General features: G+C 34.1%; 1 protein-coding gene across 2 annotated transcripts; it reads right to left on the bottom strand.

Annotated features, from left to right (window-relative positions):
• Positions 1-676: 676 nt before the first annotated feature.
• On the bottom strand, positions 677-9,683 carry LOC130645672 (uncharacterized). Of its 2 annotated transcripts, none has more exons than XM_057451742.1 (4): positions 9,345-9,683; positions 5,295-5,509; positions 2,998-3,068; positions 677-2,436 (listed from the first exon to the last, which is right to left on the bottom strand). In XM_057451742.1, the coding sequence occupies exons 1-4, from the start codon at positions 9,559-9,561 to the stop codon at positions 1,614-1,616; spliced, it is 1,326 nt and encodes a 441-aa protein (XP_057307725.1). In that variant the 5' UTR covers positions 9,562-9,683; the 3' UTR covers positions 677-1,613. The 2 variants fall into 2 exon arrangements, with proteins under 2 accessions (XP_057307725.1, XP_057307716.1); XM_057451733.1 differs by having other exon boundaries at positions 679-2,547; positions 9,345-9,668.
• Positions 9,684-11,805: the final 2,122 nt, after the last annotated feature.

Here is an 11,805-nt window from a genome sequence, read left to right as displayed (position 1 = left end):
ACACAAAAAACAAGTTTTAACCCTATTCATACCGACAGTGTGCACAATGTACACGGACCAAGTCTATTTAGCCACTGTTTCCAAAATTTTTACCGTAGCGTGTTGAGATTTTATGACTTTTAATATTTTTTTACTAGCCGTCACTTGTAAAAATTTTTTTAAGCCTGCCGCGCGATCACATTGGTCAGTTTGTTGGTCGAGCCCAAATATACAAATTTTCTGACTTTCCGTAATTCGATATTTTTTGTTTCAAATATATCTTACATGATTTTATACTTCATAAAATCACATTTAGCTGTACATAAAGTAACTAATAAATTATTATATTATTCCTATTGTTGATGACATGTATTCTGATATGAACATTTAGAACGACATTTTTATATTTCTAGATACAAAGTTTCATATAAGTAAAAAAGATGGCGCCGAAAAGATTATTTTATTTCGATATGTAAAATGTAATTTCTCATCAAAATGTAAAATTTAAAAAAAAATTTCTTTTTTTCAAAAAATCGAAAATTTCTCTAATCTGTGAGGTCCTCCTCACTAATACAAAATTGATTTTTCAACATATAAGTGGTCGATTTTCGCTCTTTATTACATTTCGGTCCATTTTACCCGAAAAAGGCCGACAACGCGATTTGTACCCCTGTGTGTGACCGCCCAGAAAGTTTATTTTTACAAAATCTTTTTTTAGTGGTACATTAATGTTCAAATGTTATCCAGTCAAAATTTCAGAGCCATGGGTCTAACTGAAAAATTTTAAAGGACCATGTGGTACAGCCCGGGGTAATCGGTTATTATTGTAGCTATTAAGGCGAAATAAGGAGGACTGTGAAATTTTGCTGCTAAAGGAATTAGAACATGCATCTATTTTTTAACGAGATCCGTCTACAATGCCACCACTGTTCTACATATTGTAATATTCCGGGATATCGATATCGTGCGCTTATATTGCTTGCGCTCGACTCACACTTTTCGTCAAATTTACATTCATTACAGTCACGCAACCTACTTGACAAACCCTGAGTCTGCGCCTGGTTTTAAGTATTGTTACATGCATTTTGTTGCATATGTGGCGTGACAACAAACTAAATGCAACAAAATCGTATTGCATGCGTATAAAAAATTTAAAACCTCTATGTAACGCTGGTCAAATGACTTGAATGAATATTAGTTTTTGTGCAATTTCAAGCCTTGTTTTTAAATTAAAAAAAATAATTTTGTTAATGTGGTTTTTTAATGCGTGGCCGGTTCGCTATGAAATTTGTGAATAACAAAACTATAAGTATGACGTTGTTAAGAATAAGTTATACATTTGCGCAAAATTGGCCATCAGATCTTTTATCCACTGTAACACAATGTACACAAGGGATTTTATTTTTTTTCGACATATTTGGTTAGAGATCCCATGAAATTAAGTTAATATCACCCCTCCCCCCCCCACACACACACTAATACATAATACATATTTTCCTGGAATAGAATTTTTTCAAAAAAACTGAAGTATATTTCAAAGCGAAAGTGTTTCATGGGTTTCAGAGCATTGAAAGTAAACAGGTTTTCTTGGTTCACTGAACAACAGCAAAAAACAAAAAAAAAGTAACGAAAAATCATAAATATGTGGTTAATTCTTCTTCTTCTTCCTCCTCTTTTTTGTTTTCCTCCTTCTTAAGGACAACTTCGTCTATATTAGCGGATTTTTCTTCTAGGCCTTTAACTCCTTTGTCTTCTGCGTGTTGTATCATCACCTCGAATTCTCCTCTATCTGTCCGGACTTTTAAAACATTTCCTGATAGCATTACAGTACTGCTTTGCGGTAGGTCTATTTGAACATCTTGGAAGTTTATTCTTTTCGAAGCATCTGCCTTATTTGGCACATCATAAAATGTACCACACTGATCACGTGATGCCTCTGAAAGTTCATTAGAAGAATTTGTTAATTTAGATCTTTCAAAATCAACGTTGCGTTTTGGATTTTTCATAGGAGATTCTTGTTGAAATATTTTTGATAAACGGGCAGGTTTTTTTGGTCTAAATTTGCTGTTATGTCCTATTAACCATGTTTCAGGTTTTGTTACCAAGGAAGATGATCTGGTTTGATGTTTAACCATGGCGGACTTGCAAAGTGTGGCAGAATCTAACGACAACGTCCGAAGGTTTTGTTGACGTGAATCACTTTGATCAAGCTGAGTTAAAGAATCATTTTCTGTTGTAGAGCATTCATATGAAGTTGAAGGAGACATTTTTATGTAAGTGTCTGTCAATGAAGACATTGAAGTATCAAAAGATGTTGACGAAGCAGGTTCTCTGTCAGGATACGCGGTGTGGGCATTTGGAAGACTACGTCTGGGATTCATAATGGATGTAGGCAAGGGGAAGCCTTCGTGATAAGCAAGATCGTCACAAGGTAGACTGTGTCTGGACATCAAATATCTAGATGTTAAAAGTGTATTAGGATCATTGAACAACGTCGCTGCTTTTTGTCTGTGCTGAAGTAAATCGTCATTGCTGCTAAATGAAGCTTCTGACGATCTTCTGCTCTCTCTAAAAAACATTAGTACGTCAGTAAGAGATTGTTGAGTTCGATCTAATTCTAATAACAGAAAAACTTACGTCTCACATAATTAAAATGAACAAACATCGCTTAAAATGTTTTTTGGATGAATTTTTATCTCTCATAATAAATATAAACAGTTTGGATACTCGAGAGGAGTAACAAGATGTCTTTTAACTGCTTATATTTTGTCATAAATGTGATAGTTAAGACATGCTCTATGTTCGCTCTGGACATCGATAGTTTATAATCACATGGCAATGTGGAACGCCCTAAGACACAAGCTCTAAAATAACTCTCTTGGGTAGGAGGTTCAAAAAAGTATCAGCTAAGCTTGGGAAAGAAGCAAACAGGGATGCCAATCTAACACAGGTAATAAAACAGTCCTTCGCGAAATCATGCGAGCGATACATGTGATCCAACACAAAAATGTAACATACATTGAACTAGCCGAATTTGAATCTGTGTCGTCGTGAAAGGTCTTCATTGCACATGGAATTTCTTCGTAAATCTAAAAAAAACCCAAATAAAATTAATTTTTTCGACAATGGTTCCTGTTCTCTGTTAATTTTCTTAGCTTAGACATGATAAAATTATTTCAAAGCTTGTTCAATAAATTTAACGAGTGCCTTCTTTAAATGCGTGTCCTCCTGGAATGAGTGCCTTTCTTGAATGTAGTGCATTTTCTCATACAGTGGCTTCTATTTCTCACGAGCACTCTCTATCTCAAACATATTCTATTGCTCCTCACATTTTATCCCCTCTGCTTTTTCAAATTTGTAGCCGCAAAACAACTTGTAAGTTTTATTTCAACGTCTCAAGTTTCTGCAATGCATATTTGTTTTCGGGAAGAAAGATAATCCTCGTCAATTTTTATTCCTTTTTTGTGGGATTACTTTGGATTTTAAATAAGTTTTCGTAAATCATACTATTGACAATAAATAAAGCTCGAATTACTTCTCCCTTAAAAGGCGACTTTTCAAAGACTGAAAAACTAAATAAGCTTAAGCATTGTTTTTCAATATTTGTTATTTCCTCTTTCATTAAGCTGAAGTCAGACAATTAACCACTAAAACCTTATACCCTAAACCTTTGTCCGCTAACATTCTCGCCAGTCCTAACTGACGAGTGAAATTTAAAGTTTATGAGCCACTTTTTAGATTATTGTTATTGATTTAGCAAGGTTGCCGGGAACAACTTTCGAATAGATATGAAAGTAAAAAAAAATTAATTAATGCATAATAAATGCTTAAAGTTTGCTTTTTTTCCTACTCAGTGTGAAAATTATTTTGTCGCCCTGATAAGATTAACTTTTCACATTATTCATCGGTGAAAACAATAAAGATGTGTTTAGTGTTTATTCACCACACAATTTGATAAAAAAGATAACATACCGTATTTTCCGGTATATAACTCGCGAGTAATAAGTTCATTTTTATGACTTCCACCGTTGGTGCGGGTTATAATGTGGTGCGGGTAATGTGATAAGTTTAATATTTTCTGTCATTTATTGTGAAATTTAAAGTTTATGCATTCAATGAAGAAAATAGCACCAACGGGATAAAATGCGTACATTAATATAACTCCATGCGCGATCCTATATCTACGTAATCTTACTTCAATTACGTGATTTAATTTTTTCACACAGTGAAATTGCTTTAACTTTCTATTGCTTGCCAGTACTAATATTACGAGCTCTCTCTGAAACACAATTCTGGAGATCATTTTTCTTTTGTGTTGAATATAATTCTAATCTATTTATATCTTTGCAATCACATTGAGCACATTAAAATGATTGCTTCTGGTTATAGAGCAATATAGCAGGTATCATTTTTAGGTTAAATTGACAGGTATTTCACAACCTAGTGCCCAAGACTTAATTATTAATTCCTGTTAAAAATATTGAAAAATATTAAAATTAAAGCATGGATAAAAATTTTCTTTTTTATCTTCGCTGCCTTCGCGCAACAGGGGTCCACTAAAAATATCAAAAATAAATATAAAATACAATTAATAAGACACACGCAACTATCTCCTCCTCATTGCCGCCATTCACTTTATCATGCACACTGTAATTGCTGAGATATAAATAGATAACAAAATTCTATAAACAGTAGAAAAGAACGTTCCATACATCGCTGTTTCAGACAATCCGTGACAATTATAATGTTGTTTATTTTTATGCCAAAAAAACTTAAGTATACATAAAAACAGAGATTTTATTTTAGGTTTGTAACCTGATAGAATGGGGTTTTTTGTTTTTTGTTTATTTGTTAACTTATTTGTTAAATTAATTTTAATTCATTATTTTTTCGGCAATGGGAGACAAGGAAGTTAAGACTGAGAGAGTTGCTAGTTCAGACACTCGGTTCTCGTGTTTGGTGTTCACGAGTTAAGCATCCCCCACTTGTCTCCAGCATGAAAAAAACAGAACACACGCACATTTTTATAAAATGATTAGGGTAAGTAAAAATACGCTAAATTTTTTTCTTAACACGATACGGGTTATGCAAAGGTGCGGGTAAGTAAAACATATCGATTGAAATTTTATGCGGGTTTTATGAAGGTCCGGGCTATCTGATAACATCTAGTTTATAACTCACTAAAAAAGCTGAGCTGCGGGTTACACGATGTGCGGGTTATATACCGGAAAATACGGTAAATAAAAAAATAAAAAAAACCCAAAAAAAACAACGAAACACGAAAGCGAAAATATACAAATTGCTAACAAACGTACTGGCATGTTGAGAAACATTGGATAATCAGCTTCTTGTGCCGCTTTCACAACTTGCACCATTGTATCATGCCATAAAATTCTGGTAGTGTCATTGTCAGCACATAGATAGTATTCACGCTCTGTAGAAGCTACAGACACAACATAAGGATACTTTTCCTTATTTAACGGATGATTTGTCAATTTCACCTGACAGGATTGATCAAGTGGTATAATTCCTAAAAACATATGAAAATGACAGAAATATGTTTCAGCTTACTCTCATCACCCGAGTAAGAGGATGGCATTAATATTTTCGACTGAGCTCGGTCCGTACTTGTTATCTCTAGTTTTTGTATTTCACATTACAACATCAAAATTAGTATCCGTTTATTATTGTTTTATATCGTTATTGTAGGGATAATAATACAGCCGTCTCTCTCTTTAATTCGAACCTCCGTAATTCGATACTTTCCCTAATTTTATCAAATTCAAAGTCACAGTAAATTTTCCTTAAGAAACTGTCATAAATGAAACTCCATAATTTGATCTATAATTCGATCCTGTCAATAATTCGATCTAGATTTGATCTATGCGCAGAAATTACCTTATCAGGGAAAGAAAAGTCGGGGCCGACTAAGAATTTACCATGACTTTTTTCTTTGTATTCTAAACTTTTTTTCTCATTGTTACCACCTTACGAGCGACGATGAAAAAACCTTAAATGTGATAAATGATTTCATGAACAGCCTTTACGATTGGAACTACACTGGATTAGTTGAAGAAAATCAGGAAGAGGATAACTTTGACACAGATGCTGACTTTACAACTAGTACAAAAAAACGAACTAACTGATTTGGACTAGATTTCTGTAGTTGTTTTTTGTATGAAAAACATACATAGATAAAAAAAAGATTCAAATTCCCTTGTGAGGTCATCTACAGGAATCTCTATAATAATAGCCGCCGTCTGTCTGTCTCTGCACGGACCCCCCGCTGAGTTAGAAAATCGTGCTACGGAAACACGAATATTAAATGCGATTTATTTTTATCCACGTTGTTGCCACGGGCAAATTTAAAGGACGGGCGAACCCGTGGATTTTTCCACGGGCAACGACTAGTCTATATTATAATAATAGCCGTATTCCGTCTGTCTGTGTGTCCGCGAAAGCGGCGTCTTGTAACGGAAACACGAAATTTTTAAAATGCGCACGAATATCAAATGCGATATATTTTTATCCACCTTGTTACGACGGGTAAATTTAAAGGATGAGCGAACACGACGGGCGACCCCGTGGATTTTTCCACGGGTTAACGACTAGTCTATATTATAATACCCGTATACGTCTGTCCCTCTGTCTGTCTGTCACGTAAAATGGTAGCTTAGCTGCGTAAGTAGCCAGACGCATGAAATGCGGTATAAAAAGGACGGGCAAACCCGTGGATTTTTCCACGGGCTAACAGCTAGTATCAAAAATTAGTCGAGGAAAAGTGACTTAATCCCCGATTAAATTTTTTCTGACGAAATTTTCCCCCGACGTTTTTTCACCGATTAATTCGATTTCTTGAGTGTAAAAAGGCCCTAATCAAAATTTCCAACCATAATTCGAAATTTGAATTTCCATTCATTCGAATGTTTTAAAATTGCATTTTAAAAGCAAATTTGTAAAAACAAAAGCATTCGAACTCAAGAAAATGGCAGCTGTATGGAAGAAACGAGTACAAAGCCTTGCTGGAATTTGACAGGGAAAACCCAATAAAGAAGCTTTTTGGTTGAAGTTCCACAAAACACTGTGTCCATTTGGAAAAGAAAATCTAAAATTGTTGAGGCTTTTCTGTAATTTGATTTTTTCTACTTTGCTGCCTAAAAATTTGAATTAGAGAGACACTCCTTAATTCGATTCTCACTGGAAGCATACATCGCTTGTAGGTTAATACCAGTAGTAAGAAACCTGGTGTGCGGCCTATCGGTGTGGGGGAGGTTCTTCGAAGGGTGATTGGAAAGTCCATAATATCAGCAATCAAACCGGAAATACTTGAAAGCACTGGTTCTCTCCAATTATGTGCTGGTCTACCTTCTGGATGTGAGGCAGCTGCTCATGCCATGACAACAATTTTTGAAGAAGAAGGAACAGACGCATTACTTTTAGTAGATGCTACGAATGCTTTTAACTCACTTAATCGGAAAGTGCTACTTCATAATATCCGATACATATGTCCAGCTATGTCTACGTATATACAAAATTGTTATAGCTCACCATCGAGGCTGTTTGTTATGGGTGGGAAAGAAATATTATCGGCAGAAGGAACAACTCAAGGTGACCCGTTCGCTATGCCAGCTTATGCAGTTGGAATTGTTCCTCTTCTCCCGCTGTTGAAGAATGACGTGGAAGATAGAAAGTTGAACATAACTCATTGCGCTTATGCTGATTGATGATCTGGGAAGTGCCGGAAAAATATTTGAATTAAGAAAATGGTGGGATAAAGTTGAGCATTATGGTCCATTATTCGGCTATTATCCTAAAGCATCAAAATCATGGTTAATAGTAAAGGATGAACATAAATTAGTAGCTGATAATGTCTTCAGTGACACGGAGATAAACATCACTACAGTTGGAAATAAATATCTTGGCTGCTTTATAGGTACACAAGATGAGAAAGAAAAGTACATCATTGGGTTGGTAAATGAATGGATTGTTCAGATAAAGAAGTTAGCTAAAATTGCACTTTTTCAACCACACGCTGCCTATGCTGCTTACATAAGTGGATTTCAACACAAATTTAACTATTTTATCCGGACACTTGGGGATATGAGCAAGTATATCAAAGTACTGGACGATGTTATCGACAATACATTGATCCCAGCACAGAGGGACATAAATGTACCGAAAACGAGAGAATATTACTGAGTTTACCAATTCGCTAAGGTGGTATGGGAATTGTGATATTAGTCGAATCATCAAAGAGAGAACATGAAAATTCTGTTGAAATGACAAAACAACTAGCAGAAAGAATTAAACTACAGCAAACGTCTTATAAATTTGACAAACAGTTACACAATAATATCAAAAGCAAAATCCTTAAACAGAAACAAATGTTGCATAACGAAAAGCTGAAAGAAATTCGCCAACGCTTGACGAATGAGCAATTACGAGCAAATGACAATTACGATGCACTCAACAAAAGAGAGTTTTATGATGCCATACGAATGAGATATCGGTGGGATTTGAAGTTCCTACCAACAATTTGTGTCTGTGGAAAACGCTTCACGATTGACCATGCTATGTCATGTGTCAAGGGTGTCATTCTCTCTCTAATTCGATAAAAATTCTATCCTCATGGAAAATCGAATTAGAGAGAGTCGATTGTACGTTAGTAAAAGCTGTCAATGCACAACAAGCGGTTATATACCGATCAAAAGACAGAAATGAAAAACAGGGATTGTTTTTTAGTCCGGAATAATAGCTGCATTTTCAAAATGTATTGACAGGTTTTCTTTAAACATGATGAAAAGCTCTACAGACACGACGCTCTTTTCCAAATGATTGGCTAATAAAAATTTAAAAATATAAAAAAATCATTTGTATCGCATTATTTTCTTAAGAAAGCATCCGACTTGCATTTCCAAAAGATATTTCACCCCAAGCGCAAGCCCCTCACTTTTCATAATTGTAAAGTCTACTAACTACGATATATCGAAATTTGCAGAAGTTGTATAGGTTTACGCAAGCATAAATGTAGATCGTCATGATTGGTGCAGAAAGCAAAAACAAAACTTAAATGTTATTGCTTTGCGGCGGCCATTTTGAATAGCTAATTTAAGCATCTAAAAAAGCCAATAGAGTTGCTTGCTATTGAATTATAGAAAGATTTCTGTTTTCAATAACATGCCTTTCTCACATTTCAACTATACACTTTATTATTTATGCTGATGTTTTTACCTTATTGCCTAACTGCATAACTAATTTTCTACGCTTCATATTCCTTGGAAGAAATGAATTTCAAGTTTAACCTAGGAACGAAACCAGAACAAAGTGTAAAAGCCATTTGATTATCCGAACTAAATTATACGTACTGATTGGTCTTGTACCTTTAGCCTTCTCCCTTTTTCCAGTCCAATATATCAAAAAGAAACTTGGCATTGATTTTTTAAAGGACTGTAAAGATTCTGATTTTGCTAACACAAAATATCGTTTTCGCCATGTGCTTTTTAACTTATGCAGTGGTGGAGATTTCACAAACCAATCTTCGAGGAGTGTGCAACCACGAATGACACCATTTTTCTTCAACATTTTAACTCTAAGAAGCGATAACTTTTTTTTTAAACCAAGTTTAAAATTTCTTCTACACTGTATTTTAATGCAAAATTAAATATCGAAACTTTTTTAAAGTTCTTATTATCGTTGACGTTAAAACAACAAATCCCTGTCCAGACTTGTTTAAATTGAAACAACCAATAAGACACGAAAAAAAACATTGCGTACTTACTCGCAAAACAATCACAATTTTATGAAAATAAAAACAACATCTGAATAAGTCAAGACAAGTCCTGTCTGGACGTCATAAATTCGTTTACTCAGGAAATCGTATTTTTTAAAAAAAAGGTTTAAGGTTTAAACACTGTTGTCAGAATGAACTGCTAGTGTGACCACGATTTATATGTTAGGAATGCAAACAAACACTTAACTAACAATGTTCATCAATAAAACTCTCTTAACTGCTTCTAGCAGCTATCAGCTATCTAAACTAACTTCTCTTTTAAGTAAAAGAGTTTAGTGATAAAGCTTCACAAATTTTGATATCAATGTGTGTTATTGGCCAACTCTCTTGGTAGTTATCACTTATTACTTAAGTTGAAATACGACAATCATTTTAAACATAATACCAAATATCGGGAAGGAGAAAGATTATTTAAATCAAATAAAAATTAAGAGATTAACTAAAGAGGTTGTTAAAGTTTATTATCTGTGCATTTTTCTTTTCGAAAAAGAAAAAAGAACCTCTTACCTCTTTCATCTTGCCAACCTTTTTGCATGCTTTTTTAACTCCCCACTTCTTTCAGTACAATTCTTATCTACAAACAAATCTTTTTGTTTTCTCATCCAAAAATTGTTAATACCTATATCTCTTTTCGGAACATCTAACTGGTTCGTTTTATTTGATCATGCAACTATTTTTTTAATTTTGCCAACCGGTTTAAGAGCGTTACAATTCCACAATTCACTCTTGTATGTATAAAATGATCCTCGCGTTTCACTTTTAAACTTTCTAAAATACATGTGACTTAACTTTAAAATCCACCGAATGTAGCCACAACTTTTTCAAAGCTCTCTACTTTATTACATATTTTGTTGGTCTGTTACGTTTAGCTGTCAAACACATCATACTTGCACAAAATTTTACCGCACAAATCATTTTTAAGCTAGTTAGAAAAATATCACCTTTCGAAATAAAACTTTGGTCAGGAAACATAACAAAAAGGATTTACAGCTAAAAAAAATTATCCGAAAGACATATTTTGTTGAAGATCCGGAAAACGTATGAGCCGAAGAAAATATGTATGAAGCTCTTTACAATATACAACACATTTACGTGATAAACAAGTACATTAATCGCTGGGTCATGCGTTAGGTTGCTAGGACCTTTCTTGATCACGAGATTTACAACATTATATTTAATACAGTACATAGCTATATAAGCTGGATATTGTAAAGTTTTTTGTTTCTTTATTAAATATATGGCTAGCTAGCTAGATGCCACAATCTAAGACTTAGAACCTTTTTCCAAAGAGGTACTCGATTGAAAATATAAAAGCTGGCTAGTTATGTTGTGTATTAGTATATCGGTTTTGTCTAATCACATGGCACTACATTCTTTTTACATATATTTTGTTTCTTATAAGATTTCATAAAATATAGTTCCAGCATTTACAAATATTAACTTAGTTTGAAATAAAACTTTCTAAAGTCAAGCGTTGAAAATCATAAGCAACCAAGATCTATCGTCCTTTATGCAAGTGAGGAACGAGGACTCGATCAAGTTCCTTTTGCTAGCTGGAGATATTGTATCAGCAAGACGAACCATTAATTATTTATAGTAATCAATATATTGGTTATGAAAAGCAGCCTGAGCCAGGGTCTTATTAGCCGTCAAGTAAGCGCTAGCGCCTTTGGCATCAGGCAGCAATCCCTGTGGACAAGGATAAGGAAAAGAGTAATCTTTGGAATGATACGGAGGAGGTTCAATTAATCGAACTGGACACGTATTTTTGAGCATCTACTATTACATGGTTGGGTGATAAAAGAAAAAACAAATCATACGTAATACACTAATGTTTTCTGCAATTCCCAACATCACTCTGACGAAGAAATTAAAGACATTTCAAATTAAAATTGCACACGATTAAAAAAGTATATTAATTTAAGCGTACCTAATTTCTGCTTCAACACAAATTACCCTAATAGTACCTATTTTTGCGGATGATTGTTTTTAAATAGTTCCGGAAAATAATTTTTGCGAATGACGTAAAAATGATG

Source organism: Hydractinia symbiolongicarpus, chromosome 1 (assembly GCF_029227915.1).
Source record: "Hydractinia symbiolongicarpus strain clone_291-10 chromosome 1, HSymV2.1, whole genome shotgun sequence".
NCBI classification, from domain to species: domain Eukaryota; kingdom Metazoa; phylum Cnidaria; class Hydrozoa; order Anthoathecata; family Hydractiniidae; genus Hydractinia; species Hydractinia symbiolongicarpus.
Note: the sequence above shows the minus strand (reverse complement) of the source record. Positions and strands in the feature narration are given on the sequence as shown.

Bases quoted from the DNA above. Each gene is read 5' to 3' on its own strand.
- LOC130645672 (XM_057451733.1), bottom strand. From the start codon at position 9,561: ATGTTGAAGAAAAATGGTGTCATTCGTGGTTGCACACTCCTCGAAGAT. The intron at 5,510-9,344 runs GTACGTATAATT...ATATGTTTTTAG, and splicing joins TAAAGGTACAAGACCAATCA to GAATTATACCACTTGATCAA. The intron at 2,548-2,997 runs GTATGTTACATT...AATGTTTTTTAG, and splicing joins TCAAATTCGGCTAGTTCAAT to AGAGAGCAGAAGATCGTCAG.